The 27,584-nt window shown below is 32.4% G+C and overlaps 1 protein-coding gene across 1 annotated transcript in view; it reads right to left on the reverse strand.

The window, feature by feature from the left end:
- Window positions 1-1,468: 1,468 nt before the first annotated feature.
- LOC126883124 (gastrula zinc finger protein XlCGF52.1-like) overlaps window positions 1,469-27,584 on the reverse strand; it is a 71,202-nt gene continuing 45,086 nt past the window's right edge. The window contains exons 3-6 of the mRNA XM_050648369.1: window positions 24,023-24,193; window positions 22,113-22,299; window positions 4,176-4,459; window positions 1,469-1,762 (exon numbers count right to left, since the gene is read on the reverse strand). Coding sequence (XP_050504326.1) covers window positions 1,536-1,762; window positions 4,176-4,459; window positions 22,113-22,299; window positions 24,023-24,193 — 869 coding nt within the window. The 3' untranslated portion in view covers window positions 1,469-1,535. The remainder of the gene's footprint in view (window positions 1,763-4,175; window positions 4,460-22,112; window positions 22,300-24,022; window positions 24,194-27,584) is intronic.

Below are 27,584 nucleotides of genomic sequence, written 5' to 3' on the forward strand. Positions count from 1 at the left end.
TAAGACAGAGGTTATGTTATTAAAAGGTAAACAATTGTATGTAGTAAATAAAATTAATTCTTAATGCAGGACTGCAAGCAAAATACAATTAATTAAATTTAATTTTATATAATATTTGCATATCATATCAATATTGTGGATTAACGTCGAGACGTTAATCACCCAATACGAAGAATAGCTCAAGTGCAGATTCCTGGAAGGAGTAGGAGAGGAAGACCAAAGAAGACCTGGGGGAGACGATAAGGCAGGACATGTTGGTAAAGGGGATTAACATTGATATGACCCAAGATAGAATTGTGTGGAGAAATGCAATTAGGGAAGCCGACCCCGCATAGGGATAAGGCAAAGAGAATGATGATGATCAATATTGTGGAGCAACATATAATTCTTCTTCTTCAATGACAGTAGGTATGAAATATACGTAAATTTGACAATTTAAATTGACAATATCAGTGGCGACGCGTGACTTTTTCGAAAGTGTTACCAAAAGCAGATGTAAAAAAATCTTATTTAAAAAAATATTTTGAACCTCCCAAATATAAGTTTTTGTTTTTAATCCTGTGTGATAAAATTAAACAAGTCACTATTCCCAAATTATACGTATGTAATTATGTATATGTAATAATTATAACAATAAATAATAAGCAAATTAAACAGTTATTCTACCATAAAATTAACATAAAAAATGAACAAGTAGGAAAAAGAACATATTTTGAAAACTATTGCTTATATTTTAAGTCTTCCATTTTCAATAATCCCATTTTTTTTTCTTCAAAATTATATATAAAAAATATACAAGGATAATGACTTTTCAAGTAGTTGATCGATTACGCAATACGCAGCAACACTCTTCCATGTTTAAATGCACGCACACTGTAATCTGTAATAGGTACTAAACCAACGTTACCAACCAAAATATGGTTGCAATGCTGATATACACAGCGTGCCAAAGCGCCCTCTCTAGAGCCGTTGCTCCTTCAAAATTTTCAGAAACGAGCTAGTCCCGAGCAAAAGCGAGCATTCTCCTGCGTTACCACACCCAAAAGTAGTAACGGCATATAATAACGTTCTACGGATTCACATAATCTCGCCAATATTTTCGTGCGTCTAGTTGGCTATTTACTGAATTAGGTACTATTAATAAATATTTCTGTTAGTAAAGAATATAAATGGAATTATTTCATAGTAGTCATAAAATATTTATTTGCAAGATTTTTAACTGTTACCAATGGTAACAGTGGTACATGGACGCTTCGCCAGTGGACAATATGAATTATTTCAGAAAGTTTCAAGATTTATCCGATATTTGCGCACGATCTTTTCTCGTATCCCCTCCAAGTACTTGCACACAGCGAATTGCATCGTCTGGGTATCAACCCAGACCGCGGTTCAAAAGAAATTAAGGCAAATTTCCGCCGCACCTCGTAAATATTTAAAAATTAAACAGGATGACAAATAAAACAGCACATTTTAAATAAAAACTATTTTTATTATAAAAGTAAATATATAAAATCCGTAATATCAAATTAAAATCTCTATAAAGCGTTTTCGATTTTCATACTGTGAGCTTTCTTTATATGCTGCTTCACATACGACTTGTCATTGAACTTCTTATCACAAATAGTACAGAAGAAAGGTTTTTCTCCCGTATGTGTGTACAAATGTCTAGTCAATTTGTTTTTGGCATAATATGCCTTCGGGCACATATGACAGATGTACTTTCGTTCTTTCGATGGTAGCTTGATTTGTCCAACTCCAATGCCTGAAAACATACACAAATACAGTTCGTCTAATATACTTACCGTTGCACGTCATTATTTAATTCAGAGATCTAAGTTGACATTGTTGCCCAATTACAAAAATTCTTGAATTCATTTTAAATCAAATATATCACATAATTTTTGAGGAAGTGGATTATACAACAAAACAAATTAATATTCAATGTAAATAAATAAAAACTTTCGAAATAGAAAACAAGAATTAAGTTATAATCTTACGTTAAAGTAAATAATAAAAACAGTAAATATAATAAAACAAATACTACTTATAGTGAAGAATAAAAACAAATATGAAGTGTCATCACCGCAACTGTCAAATAAATGTTACCAAGTTATGCCAAAATATCACCTTCGTTCGATTACAGTTACAGTGTGTTCCGAACAAATGTGCTTCATAAAAACGCTTTATAATCCATTTATACAAATTAAATGAAACATATTATTATGTATTTCTTTGAGTTAACATTAATAGAAATCTTCAAATATTATTTCTATGCGTATATAATAAAATATGTCTAGTGGCTGTAATTCCAGTGTATTTGGCAAAATGATTCTAAAAAATAACACACCTACCGCCTAAATATTTCGTGTTGGTATCATGTGACGTCACGGGCTATGACGCGAATGACGTGCAACGGTAAGTATATTAGACGGAGTATATGTATATTTGAAATGATATTTCTTCAATTATAAAAAAGTATGTTGAACGTTGTTTGCAGAAAAAAGAAATGCCCAAGATCCACTGTGCAGCGCGCAGAGAATATTATAGCCAAAATTTTTTATACAAAAATGCTTTATAAAACATATACAGTGGAACCTCGATAACTCGGATTAATCGGGACCGCGACCGATCCGGGTTATCGAAAATCCGAGATAGCCGGAGAATATGGTAAAAATTAATAAAATACGGTATACTTACAGATAAACTCCGTTGGAATTGAAATAACATGAAATATATTTATAAATATGCACAGTACCTACTCATTAAAATTACTAAAAAAAGACCAAACCCAAACGTAAGCAAATGGAAGCGAACAATAGAAGACACACAATACTAAAGACCATTGTTTATAAAAGAATTTTTTAAATAGTCTTTCCTAAACAATGCTGACAGTTTGAAATAAAAAGGAATAGATACTACAGACAGGTGGCTGTTGTTTCTGCGGCGTGTGCTATGAGTCATTTTTAATATCGTATACATATTGTAGTTCAAATTACACACATAGGTACACATTATCTCTCAAATATTATATTACATACATTTTTATTGTTGAAAGGTTTGTCTGATAATTAACTATTTTGATTGGAAATAAGCCACAATTAAATTGAAAAATACAAAATATTGAAAATCAAAATGTTTATCTGATGAAAATCGGTCCGGGTTAGCCGGACTTCCGGGTTATCGGGGCCGACTTATCGGGGTTCCACTGTATATTTAAAAGAACCCTTTCGGGCTAAATGACAGAACGTTTTCGGAATAAATATTCCATCTTCAGTGTTGTTACTAAGTATACATGTTTAAAGCCAAAAAATACATGGGTGTATTGTTGAAATCAGTGGCTTTTTAGTTCTCGTGCGAGTCGGACGTGTCAATAGCCGGTGCTGACGAGTAATATAAACGCTTTATTAATACGAATAATAAGTATCGATAATTATTCAAATAATACATAGACTAATAACTCGCGTTTTTGTTTCTATTTTTTAATTAAATGAGTGCGGACACGGGCGGTAAACCGCCCCCTGAACCTGATGGACCTCCCAATACCACCCTTAGTAGTCCAGATGTTGAAATGGAATCCCCTAGCAATTTTAAAGGTTTTAGTAAGGCTAACCTCAACCAAACTGTAAGTACTTCCAATCCTATTAAATCTAACGATGAGAAACAAAAAGAAATTTTTAAGTATACCATAAATGACCGTGGGTCGTTTCATATATATATGTATATATATATATATATATATGTTGAAAATAAGGATAGCGATTTTAAAGGTAAACTTAACGCATTAAAAATTGGTGACATTATTCTTACAAAATTCCCAGAATTGGATAATAAAATAATTAGTATCGATACAATTGGCAGAAATAGATTAAGAATTAAATTTACGGATTCTAAAAATTGTTTCCTTGGTTCATTACTTTGCGTTTTGTAATTTGTGTTTTGTCTTAGACAACAATATTTTTCTTTAATTTTGCACCTTGTTGGGGGATGTTCTCCCCGTAAATTCCGCCCCTGGTTCAAATGCTTTAGTAACATTAATGTTACTGAAAAGAAATTAATGTTCCTGCAAAACGATCTGTATATTAATGCCTTCCAGCAATAATTTCTTCAATAAAAGTCCACCAAATAATAGAGACGTGTCAGGAATTATACAATCAAAAATACAAAACAATACATACCATGTTGCCTTGCCATATGTATCTGCATCACCCTCTTATCTTTGTACTCTTTATCACACTCGCTACATTGAAACTCCCTTACGTTAGAATGTGACCTCATGTGCCGTTGCAACACACATTTGTCAGCAAACTTTCTATTGCACAATTCACATTCGAATTTCTTTTCTCCCGTGTGGCGTCGCATGTGGCAATCGTAGTTGGATTTGATGGGGAACCTCTTGTTGCAATAGTCGCACAAGTATTTCCAGAGTATCGGATCGGTGTGGACTACAAGTTTGTGGGATCTACAGGGAAAAATAAAAAACGATAAAAAGGAATTGTTTTTACTGTTATATGGTTGAATGACAACAAAATATATTTTCGTGAATGAGAGATAATTTCCCCATTGTGTAAATCAGCAAATGTATTTGTTAAAGGTATATGGACAGTTGTTCCACATATATGAAATTATTCACGAATTACTTTTTACACTAGGTCTCTTTTTACTCACATAAACTAGTATCGCAAAATTAAGCCGCTTGTCCATAGAAACCACAATAAGTTAAACAATGATAAGCGATACGGCATGCCTTTGATACATTATTTACTAAGAATTTTGACGTTCTTTATTTTCCGTGACATTAGACAAAAATGGTTTTCCATATTATTTAAACTTTTGGTCTTTGTTTGTACCTAAACATTGCAATTTTTATTTTCAAACATAATTTTTAGAACGACTCACTGTTGCTCTCTTATTTGAATACTTCCGGTAATTATTTATTTTTAAGATAATGTGACAAGTAATATTTTTTAATCTACAAATTGTCATTATACTACATGTTGTATAGTTAAGAATTAAGATTTATGTTTAGTGGAATCTAAGTTGCCTTTTAGACATTACTGTTCGTGTTAGTCTGTATGTAGCTTAAGACCATGAGCTTTAGTGTGTAGCCAGCTTAAGCAGACATCAGCCGACAGAGAACAATGCTGGCCGCTAGTTAGATTCTGTAAAAAGTTATTTATATTTCACAAAATAAAATAAAGTTATTCAAAATAGTTGTTTTTATAATATCCACCAACAATAAAGTAAAACACTACATGAGTCTGGCTACAGTTCTGTCAAACGGAAACGTATTTGTTTATTTTCGAGATGTTTCTTTTCACAGTCATTTGTTTCGAGCTTCTGTCATATGTTGTATAATCCGTGTACTTATATTAATATTATACACAGATTATATAACATATGACAGAAGCTAGAAATAAATGACAGTCGATGAAAAGCCCTATTACGTTTGTGCAAAGATCCGTTTGAACAATTGTATATACAGTCGGTACAATATAGCTACCGTTGCACGTCATTATCTACGTCAGAAATTTTGTAACGGGTACGAAAGTCATTAACGTTTTCGAATCCCTAGTATTAATTTTGCTCCACCCTGTATACTCAGTCCGTTAATCATGTGTTGTGTTTCAGAGTATTACGTAATTCGTTTTCTCACAATGTTAAATATTGTGTATTTTGTCGATCGTACGTTCTCAGAGTTTTGGCGTGGAATTGGATCATTTTTGTTTATCTTCGGCGAGTTATCAAAAGAATTTAATGTTTTTTTGAGACGGAATTCTGTCCACTTGAGTTGGAATGTCGCTGTATGTTTATCTAAAGGATAAGTGGTTCAGAGATAAGAGCTTTGAGAGTGTCCAGCGAGGCCAGATATAGTTTTGAGCCGATTCAGCTGTTTTCATAGGAAAAGTAGGTGGTACGAAGTATTGAGATCTGCTTGTTTGTTTTTTTGGTGATTGGTCGAGCTGTTTTGGTATACGCCAGAGGGATTATCCTAGAGCGTAATTTGTAATTTTCTATTGCACAAGATTTAGATTGATCGAGTGACAAGTCTGCCTGGTAATTGGTCGTTGAATTGTTGGTAGGAAGATTGCATGATCTTTAGAAAGGGCGTTGAATTTTAGAAGATTGGAGTTTTGGGGAGATCGTGACATTCAGTTTTGGTTAGATCTGTCGACAAGTCAAGAGTTGAAGTTGCTAGAGCCTCGGAGGGCCGCTGAAAGCGGATCCCATTGAGTTTAAGTATAGTGAAGTTCTTGTTCAATTTTGAATGCAGAAGTCTTTGTGTTAGTAGTCGAGTTAAGTGTGCTTCAACGGTTTGAATACTAGACCATCAGGGTCTAATCAAGTCGTGGACCACCGCGTTTTCGCTGCTTTTAGGCAGACGCGATATTTAATACCAGTCGGTATACCTAATTTCTTCGCACCCAGTCAGAAGTTATTTAGAGGTTTTTTTGTTAGCAGTTTCTAACATAGCCGTAAAAGCCTGAAACAGTTTTGCCTCTTTTGATCCAGTTTAATATACTGAAGAAAAAACCTTCAATATTTTGTTCGAGCAGTGTCAATTTGTTTTAATGAAAATAATTGCTGAAAGTTTCATAAAAAAAACTATGGATAGCAGATGTACTTTCCATATATCAATTCATTTGTATAGTGACTTTTGTGAGTAAATAGTGCCATGGACTTTGAAAATCAACCATAAGAAGATTCAGGACTATGTACAAAGTATTTTTTTGTAAACTTTTTATTGTTTTCTTTTCTTTTTTTGGTAATCACGATCTCTATGTTGTTCTGAAGCTATTTCCTTGTGGCATTTTTATGATTAATTATTTATATGGGAAATAAGCCACAATTAAAATGAAAAAAATAATTTTATTAACGTTTCGACGCCCGTTTCGAAAATACAAAATATTACTAAAATAAACAAAAGTGTTGTTGCTAAGCAAAAAAATTCTTCTAATAATTTATTTAATCTCACTCAATTATATTGGCAATTCCGACATATATTATACATTTTAAAGTAGAAGACTTTAAAATGATATTGCCAATATTTATGAGTTGCGTTCCTGGGACGACTTACTGAAAGATAGTTCATTCGATTACATGAAATTAACCCCAACTCAAGAATATCCGTCATAAAAAATTATAGCATGTGATATGTCTCTAAAAAGACAACCAAATGCAACGACAGTAAAATTCTCGAGTTAGAGACTTCATAGTAAATCACAAGGGAAAACCAGGAAAAACCCTGTGATACTATCCCGACATCGTAAGTATTTGGTCTTACATTAATTTACTCTCAAAAAATAATACCAAATTCTGACTTGTAACATGTTTAAATTATAAATAATATTAATAATACTAGATATAAATAAGTAATACTAAAATATAAAATATGTACTAGCTCGATATTATGACTTACTATCTTGGTATTTTCTTTCTATTGACTTCCTCTTTCAGTATGGGTAACCACATCCTACTGCATTCTACCGAGGAATTTGCGACACAATTGGTTTCATTTAGCATAATTAGAGCCGCTTCTTTGATTTTTCTCTTTTTACTATCTGATTCTTTCAGGACTATACTTGAATCTCTCCACTGAACTCTATGTTCATTATCCCATGCGTGTTGACATATTTGAGATCTCTCAAATTCTCTATTTTTAATATAAGATTGATGTTCACTTATTCTAACGTCTAATGGTCTTGATATCTCACCTAAATAAAATTGTTCGCATTCACAAGGTATTTTATAAATGCAATTCTTTGTTCTTTCTTGATCATTGTTAGGTTTAGTTTTAGATAGAATAGATCTCAATGTGTTTGTTGTTTTGAATGTTGTTGAAATGTTGAATTTATTTCCTATTGTTTTAAGTTTCTCGGATAGTCCTTTTATATATGGTATTGATATTTTCCTCGTATTATTTCTGGTGAATGTTGTAGGATCCCGTTCTAAGTTGTTCTGTTCCATTCGATCCAATCTTGACAATTCCTTATTTATAAACGATAAAGGATAATCATTTTTTAATAAAATAGATGTTAACAATTGTTTTTCTGCTAAAAAGGAATTTTCGTTAGAACAAGTAATTTTGGCTCTATCATATAAGGATTTAATGATTCCCTTTTTAACGTTGATGTTGTGATTTGACTTGTAATTGAGATATCTGTTGGTGTGTGTTGGTTTTCTATACACTTGAGTCTCATATCCAATATCCTTCTTTGATATCAAAACATCGAGGAAAGGTAGGCTGTTATTGTATTCCTTTTTCATTGTAAATTTTATTGTCTCTTCTTGATCGTTTATAATATTCAGGAACGTATCCAACAATTCTGATCTATGATGCCATATTGAAAACACATCATCTACATATCTCCACCATACTGTGGGTTTTAAATTTTGTTTAGAAATAATATTAGTTTCGAAATCCTCCATAAATATATTAGCCAATAATGGAGATAAAGAAGAGCCCATTGCTAGACCAAAATTTTGTTTATAGAATTCATTGTTTAGTTGAAAATAGGTATTATGGGTACATAATGTCAATAACTCCATTATAGCTGATACATTTAGTCTTGTCCTAGTTGCCAATGTATTATCATTCTCTAATTTCGTTTTGATTATGTTTAAAGTTTTATCTAATGGTACATTTGTAAATAAACTGTTTATGTCAAAACTTACTAAAATATTATTTGGATTAAATTCAATAGTTGATAATTTGTTTAAAAAATGTTTTGTATTTTTTATAAAAGTGTCATCATTATTAGCAAATGGTTTTAGAATGTTTAATAAGAATTTTGATAGTTCACTATAAGGAGAATTGATGGTACTACAAATGGGTCTAAGTGGTATGTTCGCTTTATGAATTTTCGGCACTCCATAAAAATGTGGTGTCTTACTGTAGTGAGGTGTCATTAATTTTCTTTGATAGTATGTTAGATCATTTTTAAATTTGAATAAAGTTCTATATATTTTGTTTTCCAGTGTCTTCGTTGGATCCTTCGTTAATTTGCTATAAGGTCCATTTGTAATTAGATCTGTAATTTTGTCCTCATATTGTATTTTATTCATTATTACAGTTGCATTGCCTTTATCCGCTGGTAGGATTGTTATGGAGTCATCATTTCTTAAAGTTTTTAAAGCTTTCATTTCCTCTTTGCTGATGTTCTGTTCAATTTGATTAGACTTTTCCAATTCAAGTTTACATAGTACCCTATATTGTTCTTTTTCATGAGTTGGTAGACACTGGGATATTTTCTCCACTGAGCTGATTATGTCTAATTTTGGAATAGATGGATGAGTAACAGCATAGTTTAAACCTTTTGACAATACCAAATTTTCCGTTGCATTTAAATGTCTAAAACTCGGACCGAAAATTGAAGACGGTGACTAATACATCTGGAGGGATTTCAAAGTGGAAAATTTGAGAAGTGTCAGTAGCGTACGCGTACTGTAGTGCACTGTGAGCGTTTGACTTTTTGTTAAATACATTTAGTGAATAGTGGAAATTTTCCACTGGAAAGCGTAGTTATAGAACTCTATTATTATTATTATACAGATATTTCGTTATTTCTAGGTGTATCATGGCGACGAAGATATCTGCGCTCTGTTAGGAATTGTCGTGTTTCCAAAAGAAAAATATACTACCTTGATGAAACTTGGATTAATGCCAGGCTTCAAAATTTGGCACGATACAACTATAAGAACTCCTCGTCAAGCATTTATAGAAGGCTTATCTACAGGCTTACGAGCACCATCAGGCAAAGGTCAACGTCTTATTGTAGCTCATATCGGTAGCGATACAGGCTTTCTGGAAAATAGTGCTCTCGTTTTTATATCAAAGAAAACTGGCGACTATCACGAGGACATGGACGCCGCGCGCCATATGCTTTGAAAGATGGTTCGAAAATGTTCTTCAGCATCTCGAACCTAACTCAGTGGTAGTATTAGACAATGCATCCTACCATAGTCGACTTGTTGAACGAATTCCTACTATGAGTGACAAAAAATCAGTTTTGCAACATTGGTTGAGGGAAAAATCCATTCTATACGGCGAGGATATGGTTAAAGGACAGCTTATTGGTATTATTAGACAACATCGTGGTACATATCGTCAGTGCTGTAGATACAATGGCTAGACTTCATGGCATTACCATCTTACGACTACCGCCTTGTGAACTGAACCCAATAGAATTAATTTGGGCACAAATGAAAGCATATGCCGCTCGGGAAAATGTCACATTTAAAATTAATGATGTCCAGCGCCTCTTGCAAGCCAGTTTGGACAGTATTAATTCTGCTGATTGGAAGAATGCGATAAGCCATGTTATTAAAGTAGAAGACGATATGTGGAGGTTGGACGGCATGGTGGATAATGTTATTGAGCCTGTGTTAATACAATTAGGATCAAATGATTAAGACAGTTCAACAGACAGTTCTGCAGAATCAATGGAGTAAGATGATTTGCAAAATTATGAGGTACATATCTTATTCTTCTTCTTCTTTGTCTGTTTTTCAATATGCCCCCAGTAAGTTGTCATTCCATTATTCTCGTGGTCTTCACACTGATCATCTTCCTATTAGTGAACCGTCTCTCGCCGTCCTTACTACTCTATTTGTTGTGATTCGGCTTATGTGGTCGTTCCATTTTACCTGATTTTTACCCAGTTGTTATTGTTATCCACCTTGCATCTCCGTCGTATATCTCCACTAACCCTCTGTAGCTCTTTTAGCTCTAACTCATAGTGTCTTACCATCAATTTTTCGAAGGGTTTTTATGTCTGCTGTTTCTAGCATTCTTTTTGTCCTGTCCGTATCAGGTCGTGTTTTTTCCGCGTATGTAATTATTGGTCTGATGACTGTTTTGTAAATTTTGCCTTTATCATCCATACTGCTTTCTATAGCATCCATAGAGCTTTCTATAGCTAGATAGATGAGATACATATGTGCTGTTAAAATTAATTAACCTAGTCGCATTTACCAGTGTTGTAAAAAAACTTATTACTCTTATAGTAATACAATATCTTTTAGATTCATGACTCTGATTGAATATTACATTGTGGATTAGGCCTATTGGGGATACCACATACAAAAAAAGCACCAATAACTTTACCTCATGGGTGATGTGAAAACAAGTTAATTGGAGAGGTTTTAACTCCACGTCTTGAGATTATTAAAAAGTTTGTTCAGTTGTGATTAATTAATTGTATAATAAGCGTATATCTCTTATCATAAATTGATTAGTTCTAGAAACCTGAAGATTTTATTGAGTAAATTCATAAAACAAAATAAAATACCTGAAAGTTAAAACATCTTAAAGGCATAAGCGCAAAATCTCGCATGTCAAAATGTTCAATGTGTTTTAAATGTATTCATTTTTGTCGATTCTTGAGAAAACTAATAAGTATTTTTGAAAAATTTAAACGCAGAATGAAAGAATGCTTTGTTACCGAGGGCTGAAAGTCTCTTAGAATAACCCAAAAGTTTCTTTTGAATGAGATATTGAAATGAGACTTTTGAAATTAAAAGTCACACTAAATTTTCTTTTTTTTTTTCACCCCTGTAACTTATTATTTAACATTATAGAAGTTTTCAGGGACTTTCGGCCCTCGGTAATAACGTAATCTTTCATTATGTGTTTAAATTTTTCAAAAATACTTATTAGTTTTCTCAGGATTCGAAAAAAAAATGAATACTTTTAAAACACATTAAATATTTTGATAGGCGATATTTTGCGCCTATACCCTTATAAGGCTTTTATAATGAAAAAAATCACAAATTCGGTTGCCTCTAAGCTGGAGCCATTTTATCTTAAAGTAATTAGTTTGTTACGTGTTTCAGTTGACTTTTGAAATAATATTTATAAAAATTAGTATTTTAAAAATTGCAACCGCGCTCTATAAGTAGTCAGTAGATCTAAATTAGATAAGTGACTATTGTTCTATGAAAGTGACAACTGTACTCTTTATTGACCACACAAATTCATTTTTTAAGAGTTACACAATATCTACAACATGATAAATTATTCTAAGGGTAGACATACTAAATATGTCTATGCGGATACGCCACTGATTAAAGGGTGTCTACTGAAATTTCAGGATTTACCTGAATTTTTGGGTTACCCGATATGCAACAAATTATTTACTTAAAAATAACACGCGTTCTGTAGTTGACACTACAGTTGGATAACTTTACCTTTGATAAGAGGAGCAATTAAAAGATTTTCAAGCGGTTAAAGTCGGTTTTAAGGGCCGGTACTTTCTGTCTCGATTAAACCCCGTTTAGCGAAATTTTGCATGATAAAATTCCTCTAACCAAGGTTTAATCGGGACAGAAACTACCGGCCCTAAGTCTTGTAAACCACAATATATAAACTTCACCTGGTATACTATTTTGACGATTATCGAAGGGGGAGTGAAAATGAGTCACCGTCTTCAATTTTTGGTCTGAGTATATTTGATAGATTGACAACTGACGCTAATATGTCATTATTTCTATTTAGGTTATCAAAAGTATGTAAACTATTTTGTTCTAAAAGATTATTAAATGGCACATTGTCAAAATTCAATAAAATTTTTAAGAAGATGTAGAAATAACAACATAATACCAAAGGGCTTGAGGTTACGGCCAGCATACTCAAGCAGAAGACTCCAAAATATTCTACATAGAGCCAGTTTGTCGATGATCCGGGAAAGGTTGCAATTTCACAGGTCAAATTTATTTTTTATCGAACAAGACATCGTAAGTATTGAAGATTTACTTTTCGGAATGATATCAAATTCTGATTTTGATCGAATTATTTTTAGTTTACACATAATTTATGAAAATTCATATCAGAAACAAAGAAATATACATTTAAATAAATTTAATAATCTTTTAGAACAAAATAGTTTACATACTTTTGATAACCTAAATAGAAATAATGACATATTAGCGACAGTTGTCAATCTATCAAATAGACATTTAAATGCAACGGAAAATTTGGTATTGTCAAAAGGTTTAAACTATGCTGTTACTCATCCATCTATTCCAAAATTAGACATAATCAGCTCAGTGGAGAAAATATCCCAGTGTCTACCAACTCATGAAAAAGAACAATATAGGGTACTATGTAAACTTGAATTGGAAAAGTCTAATCAAATTGAACAGAACATCAGCAAAGAGGAAATGAAAGCTTTAAAAACTTTAAGAAATGATGACTCCATAACAATCCTACCAGCGGATAAAGGCAATGCAACTGTAATAATGAATAAAATACAATATGAGGACAAAATTACAGATCTAATTACAAATGGACCTTATAGCAAATTAACGAAGGATCCAACGAAGACACTGGAAAACAAAATATATAGAACTTTATTCAAATTTAAAAATGATCTAACATACTATCAAAGAAAATTAATGACACCTCACTACAGTAAGACACCACATTTTTATGGAGTGCCGAAAATTCATAAAGCGAACATACCACTTAGACCCATTTGTAGTACCATCAATTCTCCTTATAGTGAACTATCAAAATTCTTATTAAACATTCTAAAACCATTTGCTAATAATGATGACACTTTTATAAAAAATACAAAACATTTTTTAAACAAATTATCAACTATTGAATTTAATCCAAATAATATTTTAGTAAGTTTTGACATAAACAGTTTATTTACAAATGTACCATTAGATAAAACTTTAAACATAATCAAAACGAAATTAGAGAATGATAATACATTGGCAACTAGGACAAGACTAAATGTATCAGCTATAATGGAGTTATTGACATTATGTACCCATAATACCTATTTTCAACTAAACAATGAATTCTATAAACAAAATTTTGGTCTAGCAATGGGCTCTTCTTTATCTCCATTATTGGCTAATATATTTATGGAGGATTTCGAAACTAATATTATTTCTAAACAAAATTTAAAACCCACAGTATGGTGGAGATATGTAGATGATGTGTTTTCAATATGGCATCATAGATCAGAATTGTTGGATACGTTCCTGAATATTATAAACGATCAAGAAGAGACAATAAAATTTACAATGGAAAAGGAATACAATAACAGCCTACCTTTCCTCGATGTTTTGATATCAAAGAAGGATACTGGATATGAGACTCAAGTGTATAGAAAACCAACACACACCAACAGATATCTCAATTACAAGTCAAATCACAACATCAACGTTAAAAAGGGAATCATTAAATCCTTATATGATAGAGCCAAAATTACTTGTTCTAACGAAAATTCCTTTTTAGCAGAAAAACAATTGTTAACATCTATTTTATTAAAAAATGATTATCCTTTATCGTTTATAAATAAGGAATTGTCAAGATTGGATCGAATGGAACAGAACAACTTAGAACGGGATCCTACAACATTCACCAGAAATAATACGAGGAAAATATCAATACCATATATAAAAGGACTATCCGAGAAACTTAAAACAATAGGAAATAAATTCAACATTTCAACAACATTCAAAACAACAAACACATTGAGATCTATTCTATCTAAAACTAAACCTAACAATGATCAAGAAAGAACAAAGAACTGCATTTATAAAATACCTTGTGAATGCGAACAATTTTATTTAGGTGAGACATCAAGACCATTAGACGTTAGAATAAGTGAACATCAATCTTATATTAAAAATAGAGAATTTGAGAGATCTCAAATATGTCAACACGCATGGGATAATGAACATAGAGTTCAGTGGAGAGATTCAAGTATAGTCCTGAAAGAATCAGATAGTAAAAAGAGAAAAATCAAAGAAGCGGCTCTAATTATGCTAAATGAAACCAATTGTGTCGCAAATTCCTCGGTAGAATGCAGTAGGATGTGGTTACCCATACTGAAAGAGGAAGTCAATAGAAAGAAAATACCAAGATTAGTAAGTCAATAATATCGAGCTAGTACATATTTTATATTTTAGTATTACTTATTTATATCTAGTATTATTAATATTATTTATAATTTAAACATGTTACAAGTTAGAATTTGGTATTATTTTTTGAGAGTAAATTAATGTAAGACCAAATACTTACGATGTCGGGATAGTATCACAGGGTTTTTCCTGGTTTTCCCTTGTGATTTACTATGAAGTCTCTAACTCGAGAATTTTACTGTCGTTGCATTTGGTTGTCTTTTTAGAGACATATCACATGCTATAATTTTTTATGACGGATATTCTTGAGTTGGGGTTAATTTCATGTAATCGAATGAACTATCTTTCAGTAAGTCGTCCCAGGAACGCAACTCATAAATATTGGCAATATCATTTTAAAGTCTTCTACTTTAAAATGTATAATATATGTCTGAATTGCCAATATAAATGAGTGAGATTAAATAAATTATTAGAAGAATTTTTTTGCTTAGCAACAACACTTTTGTTTATTTTAGTAATATTTTGTATTTTGACAACGGCACCTGATTTGGGCGTCGAAACGTTAATAAAATTATTTTTTTCATTTTAATTGTGGCTTATTTCCCATATAAATAATTAATCACGATCTCTATTTGTACACCGTAAGAGATCACAAATTTAATTTCTCTTTGTCTTAATAAATAATGTTTTATTTGCTACATACAATCTTATTATTTCTCTTTTCCTTCTCTCTTGTATCGTAAGAACAATAAAGATTTGGCTGAGCAAAGTACAACAAGGTAAGTCACGCTATACAGGGTGTAACGAAAATACAGGTCATAAATTAAATCACATATTCTGAGACCAAAAATAGTTCGAATGAACCTAATTTACCTTAGTACAAATATGCACATAAAAAAAGTTACAGCCCTTTGAAGCTACAAAACGAAAATCGATTTTTTCGAATATATCGAAAACTATTAGAGATTTTTTATTGAAAATGGACATGTGGCATACTTATGGCAGGAACATCTTAAAAAAGAATTATAGTGAAATTTGTGCGCCCCATAAAAATTTTATGGGGGTTTTGTTCCTTTAAACCCCCCCAAACTTTTGTGTACGTTCCAATTAAATTATTATTGTGGTACGTACCATTAGTTAAATTCAATATTTCTAAAACTTCTTTGCCTCTTATTATTTTTTTGATAAGGATGTTTTTATCGAGTTGCAGCTTCTTTTTTAATATGTTTACATAAAAAATTTATGTGGGTTTTGTTCCTTTAAACCCCCTAAATGTTTGTGTACGTTCCAATTAAACTTTTACTGTGGTGCCGTTAGTTAAACACAGTGTTTTTAAAACTTTTTTGTCTCTTTGTATTTTTTCGAGAAGGCACTTTTTATCGAGATATTACTTCTTTTTTAATATGGTTCAAAATATATCTAAAAATGTAAATCATAAATAAATTTTCATATTATTTCCTAGTCTCCATAATCGTACTTAGCCATATACAAATATGTGGTGGATTTGACAAATATTCACAAATATCTCGATAAAAACTGACTTTTCGAAAAAGTACTAGGAGGCAAAAAAGTTTTTAAAATAATGTGTTTAACTAATGGTACTACAATAATAATTAAATTGGAACGTACACAAAAGTTTGGGGGGGTTTAAACGAACAAAACCCCCATAAAATTTTTATGGGGTGCCCAAATTTCACTATAATTTTTTCTTAAGATACTACTACCATAAGAATGCCACATGTGTATTTTCAATAAAAGATCTCTAATAGTTTTTGATATATTGGAAAAAATCGATTTTCATTTTGTAACTTCAAAGGGCTGTAACTTTTTTAATGTGCATATTTGTACTAAGGCAAGTTAGGTTCAATCAAACTATTTTTGGTCCCAGAATATGTGATTAAATTTATGACCTGTATTTTTGTTACACCCTGTATATTTGTTTTCACGCTATATTTGTTTTCACACCATATCTGTTTTCATATAAAAGTATTTTATATATTTTTTATTTGACAATGTTTTTGTTTTATTTTGATTTATCTATCTTTCTTTTAATATTTCTATTTTTTGTATATTTTTTGTTCCCATAAGGTAACCAGTGGCGCCCAATATTTTATTTCTTTTTATTTGACATCCTTACTTTGATTTTCCTATTATTTTTATTTCTAAGCTAATAAGAGTATATTAATAACATCCCTTAAAGAAACATCCCTTAAAGAACCATCCCATATCTCTTCCGATTCTAAGCAATCGATGACTTGTTCTCCAAATTGTGTTAGCACGTCACATCTTACATATCAACATCTTGTCAAAATTTTATTTTCTATCAATGTTTCACTGGCATTTGACGTGTTAATGTTTCAATCTAAGATGACATTGTTGCCCAATTACAAAAAATTCTTGAATTCATTTTAAATCAAATATATCCCATAGTTATTGCTGGATTATACAACACATAAGTGGATTATACAACAAAACAAATTAATATTCAATGTAAATAAGTAAAAACATTAGAAATAGAAAACAAGAGTTAAGTTATTACGTTAAAGTAAATAATAAAAACAATAAATATAATAAAACAAATACAGTAAAGAATAAAAACAAATCTGAAGTGACATCACCGCAACTGTCAAATAAATGTTACCAATTTATGCCAAAATGTCATCTTTGTTCGATCGCCGTTAGAGTGTAATCCGAACAAGTGTGCTTTACAAAAACGCTTTATATTTCACTTATACAAATTAAATGAAGTTAGGGTATTTTTCTTTAAATTTACATTAATCGAAATCGTCCAATATTATTTCTACGCGTATACAATAAAATATGTCTAGTGGCTGTAATTCCAGTGTACTCGGCAAAACTATTCTAAAAAGGAACATACCTACCACTTAAATATTTCGTGTTGCTATCATGTGACGTCACCTGCTATGACGCGGATGACGTGCAACGGTATCTATATTGTACGGACTGCAGCTTATAAACAATGTGCAGCCTTATAAACAATGTGTTTTGGGAAAGACCAGATGGGAGAATGTCTGTAGGACGAACTAGAAAAGAGATAGTTGAAATGAAAATGTTACGGTCGATACTGAGTAAGACTAGAAGGGACAGAATCAGGAACGACTTAATTAGGGACGACGTCAGACGTAGAAATGAAAACTAAGTGGGACGAAGGATAGATAGTTCAGAGAAATAAGGAAAAAATATCATGTTGGTGACACAACCCCCTCCAGGCCAAAACCAAATTTTTTAAGTAGTGTGGACATCTACAATAATATCCTATATGTTTCCTGCAGCCGATTTTAATGATATACATAGTTATAAACAAATGAAGATCAAAACACGCTAAATTTTCGCTTTTTTCGTCTATTGCCAAAAGGTTAAGCATTTTAAACAAATTTGGAAGTAAGAAACTCATAAATCATATAAATAACTTTAATATGGCATCCGCTGAATATGTCTATCCTTACTGGTTGCTTAGAAAATTGCAAAATAATTCGTAAATTTTGAGTTTTTATAAATATTCATAACTTATGTAAAAATTAACTCAGAACCTTCTTATTACACTGAATGCTGGGACTTCTGGTGCTTAAGTTACACACTAAATTTCATAACAATTGGTCAAATAGTTTAGAAGTTATTTAATTTGTTTATCCCAAATTCATTTTTTTAAACACTATAAGTCAGAAAACGATGAGGTTATAGTAATACTTCGGACAGTTTATGAAAGAAGAAGATTTATACTAATAACTTAATTTAAAAAAAATGACAAAAAATAATTCTAATTATCGCAAATCATAGTTCAAAAACATAGTTTTTTATTAAACTTAGTAATAATTTAAAGTAAGAAAAAACAAATTATCCCATTCAATTGTTTCTAAAAATAGTATTGGTCTATGAAAATCAGAAAATCTCAAATGAACTGTTTTATTTTTTTGGTAAACATACTATTAGATGAATGAAAAACTGAAGTTACAGAACCACCAAACAAGAGATAAACGTAATTGATTGGGGTTGGAAATTAAGCTAAAAACCGTTAGTACCGATCCGATCAACAGATCTTCTTTATACCAGATATTTTATTAAAATAAACTATCTGCTCTTGCAAAACTGGTTGCACCGAGTGCTTGTTAGTACAGAGATATAAATAGTTTATGGACTTCGATAACCAAAACCTATATCTTTCTCTATTATATATTTTGGAGTTTCTTTTTTTAATCTGTATGTACTCTTTGCGTACGTTACGGATATGTTTTTTGTTAATAAAGTTGTTATTTAAATAACTATGTAAATTGTGTAAACAATTTTTGGAAATTCTTTTATGATATTTTTAGGATGACTTTGTTGGCAATCATAGGAGTGGATCATATGCACTTGACTTTACAATAACTTATAATAAATAGGTAACTGATAATTGTTGTGTTTTTCATAAAAATACAAGTATTCCTAGATAAATCTCCTTTTATTTTATTTTAATAGTCTTGTTATAATACCAAAATGTACGAAATATCTTAATTTTTGTTTTTTTGCAATCTTAAAATTATAACTTTCAACGTTGTAAGATACAATTATTACAATATTGTAGAAAATTTCTGAAAATAATTTTGTTCTTTTTATCCTCTCTCTAATTTTGTTACATTTCATTTTCGTTTATCTAGTAGCATGTTTATCAAGAAATAAAACCTAGTTTATTTGAGATTTTTTATTTTCAATTCAATATTATAAGCCAATGTTAGATTTAGGAATAATTGAATAGGATTAGTATATAATAATTACAGGATGTAACAAAAATGCAGGTCATAAATTTAATCGCATATTCTGGGACCAAAAATAGTTCGATTGAACCTAACTTACCTTAGTATAAATATGCACATAAAAAAGTTACAGCCCTTTGAAGTTACAAAATGAAAATGGATTTTGTCCAATATATCGAAAATTCCGAGAGATTTTTTATTGAAAATAGACATGTGGTATTTTTATGGCAGGAGCATCTTACAAAAAATTACAGTAAAATTTTGACACCCCATAAAATTTTATGGGGGTTTTGTTCCTTTAAACCCCCCCAAACTTTTGTGTACGTTCCAATTAAATTATTATTTGGGTACCATTAGTTAAACACAATGTTTATGACACTTTTTTGCCTCTCAGTACTTTTTCGAAAAGTCAGTTTTTATTGAGATATTTTGAATATTAGTCAAATCCACCACATATTTGTAAATATGGTTAAGTACGATTATGGAGACTTGATAATCGTATGAAAATTTATATATAATAATTTACATTTTTAGGCATATTTTGAACCATATTAAAAAAGAAGCCTCATCTTGATAAAAGGTGCCTTATCGAAAAAATACTAAGAGACAAAAAAGTTTTAGAAACATTGTGTTTAACTAATGGTACCGCAGTAATAGTTTAATTGGAACGTAAATAAACATTTGGGGGTGTAAAGGAACAAAACCCCCATAAAATTAGTATGTAAACATATTAAAAAAGAAGCCGCAACTCGATAAAAACTGCCTTATCGAAAAAATACTAAAAAGCAAAAAGTTTTAAAACAGTGAATTTAACTAATGGTACCACAATAATAATTTAATTGGAACGTACACAAAAGTTTGGGGGGTTTAAGGGAACAAAACCCCCATAAAATTTTTATGGGATGCACAAATTTCACTATAATTTTTCTTTAAGATGTTCCTGCCATAAGAATGATACATGTCCATTTTCAATAAAAAATCTCTAATAGTTTTCGATATATTGGAAAAAATCGATTTTCATTTTGTAACTTCAAAGGGCTATAACTTTTTTTATGTGCACATTTGTATTAAGGTAAGTTAGGTCCAATCGATCTATTTTTGGTCCCAGTTCAGGTAATATGTACGTTTTACAATAAGTTACATCAAATATTATTTAAAAAATTGAAAAAAATTGTTTAAACAAATTTGATGGTGTATGTAACAATAAGTTAATTTAAATAACGCCTATTCGTAATGTACGTAAAAAGTACAAACAAATTAAAAAAAGAAACAACGAAATAAATGATCGAGAACCAGAGATATAGTTGAGAGCTCCTGCCCCCTCTCATCGCTAACTTAAGTTTCAACGCCGGCCGATTTTAAGGCCACATTTTTAAGCTTTGTGGACAATTTCCTTAAAAGGAAATCTTTTGTGTACTTAGTAATTTAAAACTTTGAAGTATGATCTTTCAAGAGCAGCTAATTTTATTTCTTAATCGTTATAAACAAAGCTGCTGTGAATTAAAAAAAGAAGGGTGCTAACTTCGTCCCTAATTGTTCTAGGACAATTGTTTTTCTTTATAAATGTGTATAAAACTTCAGTCTTTCTAAATATGGAAAAATAATTTTTCTACGCGTAACGGTTAAAAAGTTATTCTACTTGTTTATAAGCAAGAAATCGACATGTTTTTGCAAAATAATTTTACACTATTTAAAATTATTTTTTGTCATTTTTTTTTAATTAAGTTAATAGCATAAATCTTCTTCTTTAATAAACTGTCCGAATTATTACTATAACCTCATCGTTTTCTGACTAATAGTGTTGCAAAAAACATTAATTTGGGATAAGCAAATTAAATAACTTTTTGACCAATTGCTTTGAAATTTAGAATATAATTTAAGCACCAGAAGTCTCAGCATGCTGTGGAATAAGAAAGTTCTAACTTAATTTTTGCATAAGTTATGAACATTTATAAAATCTCAAAATTTATGACTTATTTTGCAATTTTCTAAGCAACAAATAAGGATAGACATATGCAGCGAACGCCATATTGAATTTTTTTACATGGTTTATCAGTTTCTTACTCTCACATTTGTTTAAAATGCTTCACTTTTTAGTAATAGACGAAAAAAGCGAAAATTTAGCGTTTTTTGATCTTCATTTGTTTATAACTATGTATATCATCAAAATCGGCTGCAGGAAACATATAGGTTATTAATATAGATGTCCATACTACTCAAAAAATTTGGTTTCGGCCTGGAGGGGGATGTGTCACGAGAAAACTCTTATTTCTCTGGACTAAGAGCTGTTAGAGTTTGATTGAAACAGAGGTAAAGGAAAACCGAGCAAAAGATGGAGGGAATGTGTGGTAGAGGACTTACCAGAGACAGATTTAGGTGAACAAAACACGGTGAACAGAAATGAGTGGCGAACAAGAGTAAGGAACGCGACCCCTGAAAAGGAAAAAGCTGAGGAAGAAGAAGAAGATTAACTATTGTACTTACCTAAGATCTTTGTGAGTATTAAAACCTTTATTGCACGTATTACATCCATATTCTCTCATATTGAGATGTTGCTTTTCATGGATTGTCAAATCAGTCTTCGTAATAAACCCTTTTCCGCAATAACTGCATACATTTGACCGTACTGCTTCGTGGTACTTAATGTGTTGCATCAAATTTGAAGAGGTTCCTGCAACGACAATAAATTGATTTCTTTCTTTAAGGGGGGAGGTGAATATGGTTTAAAAATTTTGAAATTTTCGATTTTTTTTAAATAATTCAAATGAAAGTGCATACCTTCAAGAATAACCGGGGCAGAATTACCGGAAATACAGCATGTTGAATATACGTAGTGAGAAACGTTCAATAGCTGTTCCCCTTCACTTTTCAAAATTACTCCGCGATTCAAAAACGTACTTCGATGTGCATCACTTTACGATTTGACAGACAAAAGGAAATTAAAAGTAAAAGTTATTTAAAAGAAATTTAATTTAAAAATAAGATAGTTCTACCATAGTTTCAAAAAAATTCACAAAGCAGTGCTTGAAATGTTGATTTCAAACCATACCCACCCCCTTAAGGCGATCGGTGCATATTTTCGGCTCCAATGCTATTTAAATGGGATTCATTTTTTTCGAATCCTGAAGTATTTTTGAAAAATTTAAACGCAGAATGAAAGATTACGTTATTAGCGAGGGCCGAAAGTCCCTGAAAACTTCTATAATGTTTATTTTAATAAGTTACAGAGGTGAAAAACTAAGAGAAAATTTATTGTGATTTTTAATTTCAAATATCTCATTCAAAAGAAACTTTTTATTTACTCTACGGGACTTTTGGCCCTCGGTAATAATTTATGTTCAGTTGCACCAACAAATAAACGGTTGATTTTTTGATTTGGATTGCCCGTTTATTTTAGAATATAATAATTATTGTCAAAAAACTGTCAATTAAATACGGAAATTTTGACGATTCTCCCGAAAAATATTAATTTTTTTACCATCAAATATACAACAGAACACTTTTCTTTTCTTTCGAAAAAGGTTAAAATTTAATATTTTTGGGAGAATCGTTAAAATTTCTGTTTTTAATTTGACAGTTTTTTGACAATTATATTTTAAAATAAACGGGCAATTCAAATCAATCGTTTATTTGTTGATGCAACATCAGTCTTTCATTCTACGTTTAAATTTTTCAAAAATATTTATTAGTTTTTTCAGGATTCGAAAAAATGAACAGCATGTCCGTGGTAATATTTTCCAAATCGAACATTCACTATCTTTGGCATACAACGCACTCAGTCGAGCAGAATATGCTGACAAGAGTGACAAGACAGTGACAATTTTGGATATTTGACACGGCTTCAGGAATGTTTTGAGTTGTTTATTAAATAATATTGATAGTGTATTTGATAAATAATTGATTTAAGACGTGACATTAATAAAAGGTATTTATTGTTTTTTATTTATGGAAGATCCCAAGCAAAGAATACACCAGGATATATTCTGTGATGCAAGTATTTTGTTGTTAAATATGTTAAAAATTTATGTAAGCGTTCCAGAGTAATAATATATTATTAAAAAAAATCACTGTTCCTCTTTTCTCGATTAAGTATTAGTTTTTATTAAATAGTATATAAATTATTATAATCACTGAATACATAGTTAGTGAAAAACTGATCATATTAATATTAACTGAAATTAATGTAAGCGATTATACAAGCAACAGTTATCCAAGAACATTCAAAAGTCATCTCTAAGTTAATGGTGACAATGTCATTGTCAAGTAATGTTTACATATCCATATCAGTGAGAAGTTTACTACATTTACGAGAAATTTGCCGTGTAAAGAAGGAATAAGTAGGGATAGCCGTAGAATGTTTCCGCCTACACTCTTAACAAAATGTATCTACTTACCAAATCGACTCTTACATATCGTACAACCAAAAGGCCTGACGTCTTTTTGAGGAATGTTATGTACTTCTCCACAATGTTTTATAAGTTCAGTGCTGAAGTGAAATTTTTCCGAACATTTCTCACAGTCAAAATCAAACGTTCGTTTCCGTCGTGATGAGGAAGCTCGCTTTTCTAAAACGATATTTGGTATGTAAGTAAAGTTTTTACTATTAAAGTTTTAGGAATTTTTAATATGCCTAGTATTACTATTTTAATTCTTAACACGTTCATTGCCACGTTGAACACTGATGTTGCTTCAACGGGCGACATTGGTCCGATGGGACCAACATACATTTTGTAAAAAAAATATTGAAAAAATTCTTTATGAAAGGTATATTTATTAAAATACCCTCAAAAGGCATCTAAATCACAGAACGTTTTCGATCTACATAGATCATCATCAATGCTGATACAGGCAAATCACATGCTGAGCCACCAAAAATACATGGGTAACAACCCTTTAAATGTTAACCAAATATATTTACAGTTACATTATTATTAAGAAATCCAAGTTATGGATAAAAACCCGTATGGATATGATTCTACTCACCGTCCTTAATGTAAAGACATACTTTCAATCAAGCAACGCACGTGCCTTGTGGGAAGTCATAGGATACTTACTTACTTTCCGTGTCCGGAACACCAACAACTTTAAATTCTGTATTTCCAATGGTTGGCTACATAGATGACCCTGTCATTTGCTATAATTAAGTCTTCTTCTGTGCAGGTCTCTCCCATCTCTGTGCATGATAGTAGATGCTGGCTGGTCTGAACCGCGCCACAGTCGCAGGTATCGTCCTCCTGGCATCCCCATTTTTTCAGGTTACCTACTAGCACAACGTGAAACGCCGGTTCTTAGTCTGTTTAGCGCTTTCCAAGTCGGATACGGTAAATTGTGTCCAGCAGTCATTTCCTCTGAGGCAGCAAAATGTGTCGCGAAAGCTGACGCTTGCTTGACGCCTTCGGAGATGGATCTTGATGTTTTCTTGATGTATTTCTTTCCGTTCAAAACCATCTTTTCAGGAAGCTTTTCCGAGATCTTAGTCTGCTTGGCTGAGTTTGGTGGTCATATAAGGGGTGTCTTCGGGTGCCTGCTTTTTTTCGTTCTACCTCTGACGTGACCCTCCTCCTGATAGGTGGTGGAGCAATCCCAGCTACGGGGTATACCTCTTCGATAGGTGTCGGTTTCAGGCAACCTGATATTATACGAATCGTTCATTTAGAGCCACGTCGACGTTCTTAGCGTGAGCAGAGTTTGCCCATACTGGTGCTCCAAACTCCGCGGCTGAAAAACATAATGCTAAGGCAGACGTGCGGAGAGTGTGTGGTTGTGCTCCCCATTTTGTATTAGTTAGCTTGCGGATGATATTATTTCTGGCACTTACTTTCTTCTTGACATCTTGACAGTGGTATCGGTAACACAGAGTTCTATCCAGACGAACGCCAAGGTATTTTGGCGTCTCGTTGTGTTCCAGCATCTGACCACGCCATTCCACCTCTAGCGGCCTTCGGGCATGCTTGTTTCTAAAGGTGGAAAGCACATACCTGGGTTTTTGTGGGATTTAGTTTCAGATGGTTTTTATCGTAGTATAGAACTAAGTCTCCCAGGGCATCTGTCAGTTTCACTTCGACTTCATTGAAGGTTCTTCCCTGAGCTGCCACAGCTGTATCATCAGCGTAAATAAATTGCCTTGTTTGTTGGTGTATGGGTTGGTCGTTGGTGTATATGTTGTATAGAATCGGCGCAAGGACACTTCCCTGTGGTAGCCCATTTTTTTGTCCCTCCACCGACTGTTTTTGAACTGGAACGTTACGTAGAAGCGTCTATTCTGGAGGAGACATTTCACTAACCTTGTTAGTCGGAAATCCTTTGTAGTTTCATAGAGTTTTGCAAGTAGCCGTTGATGGTTAACTGTGTCATAGGCGGCAGTTAGGTCTATGAACGCTACTCCTGTTATTTCTTTCCGTTCAAAACCATCTTCAATATGTTGGGTGAGATTAGGAATTTGACTGCAGCTGCAGCAGTACTTTCCGGGTCTGAATCCTGCTTGTTCTGGAATAATTTTAGTCTCCACATATTCAGCGATCCGGTTCAGTATCATTCTTTCAAATGCCTTGAAAAAGTGGCACAAAAGAGAGACAGGTCTAAAACTCTTTGTATCCCCCGGATCCTTCCCTGGTTTTAAGAGGGCTACCACTCTAGCTTTCCTCCAGATTTTGGGGATTTGTAATGTACGGATGCAGCAATTCATCATTTTACGAGCGACTCTACGGTTTTTAGTCCAAAGTTCTTTATTTGTTCTGTTCGTATGTCGTCCAGGCCAGCCGATTTATTATCTTTCATTTGGTGGATCGCGCGTCTCATCTCTAGATTTGAGCTCTCATTTTGTTCTTTCTTGATGTCGTCTTACCGTTCATTAGAAGATGATGGGCTATCTGATCGGGTGTGACTCCTGTCATGTTGACTGCCGGAGCAGCGGTATCGTTGCCAAGATTCCGAATCAGCTTCCAGGCACGTCTGCTGTTTTGTTTCATGTCCAGACTCGTGACCAGCTTGCACCATCTTTCCGTTCTGTTGGCGGATGTCGCATGTAACATTTCCTCCCCAGCCTGTATTGTTGCTTCCGAGAAAGGGTCCTGTTCATATAGCTGTTCGTATCTTTTAAGTAGGGGTTTAGATTCTTCATTGAGCCCCGCTATGTACTCAGTTCGACAACCTCTAGGGATAAATTTTAGTGATACTTGCTTTACAATTTCTACAAATTTATCGTATGAATCAGGGCAAGGTTCTAGCTGGGAAACTTCTTGATCCAATGCTTCAGAGAATTTTTCCCATTTTGCTTTAGTAAAGTTAAACCTTCTCTTGAAAGGAACAATTTCGTATCTGATTGCCGCGTTGGAAAGACAAATTATTGGTCTGTGCTGTGTCTTTGGGAGGGCGCTTCCAACGATTTTTGTCAGCTGTTCTCCAATTCTGTCGCTGACAAATATATTGTCTGGGTTGTAACCTCTACGCCATCTTACGCTGTTAAATGACGCAGGCTGCTTTGGATCGTGAATAAGTTTTAGGTTCATGCTTTCAGCCCATTTTTCTAGTTCTTCGTCATTGGAATCTGTTTCGTTATAACCCCACGCAACACTGTGATAGTTGAAGTCACCCAGTACGAATTTGATTTGCTGTGATTGAAAGTTACTCGGTTCCTCAAAAGCAAAGACAGCGTTTGGTGGTTTGTAGATTGTCGTTACTGTACAGGAGTTTATCTCCACTGTGAGGATCTCGATGTCATTTTGATCTGTTAGAGATGTGGAAGCTACGTCGATATCTGGTCTGACGAAGACTGCGCTACCATATTGGTCGTGTGGTCTCTCCAGTATAAGCTTCATACCCTGAATCCTTGGTCTGCGGCTTGCAGTACCTCTATGGGTTTCTTGAACCAGTAGAACATCGACACCATGTTCTCTGCACATATTAGACAAAAATGGCCTTGATAAAGACCGTTTTGATTATGATTGCATCTGTGTT

This window comes from Diabrotica virgifera, chromosome 4 (genome assembly GCF_917563875.1).
Source record: "Diabrotica virgifera virgifera chromosome 4, PGI_DIABVI_V3a".
Lineage (NCBI taxonomy): Eukaryota > Metazoa > Arthropoda > Insecta > Coleoptera > Chrysomelidae > Diabrotica > Diabrotica virgifera.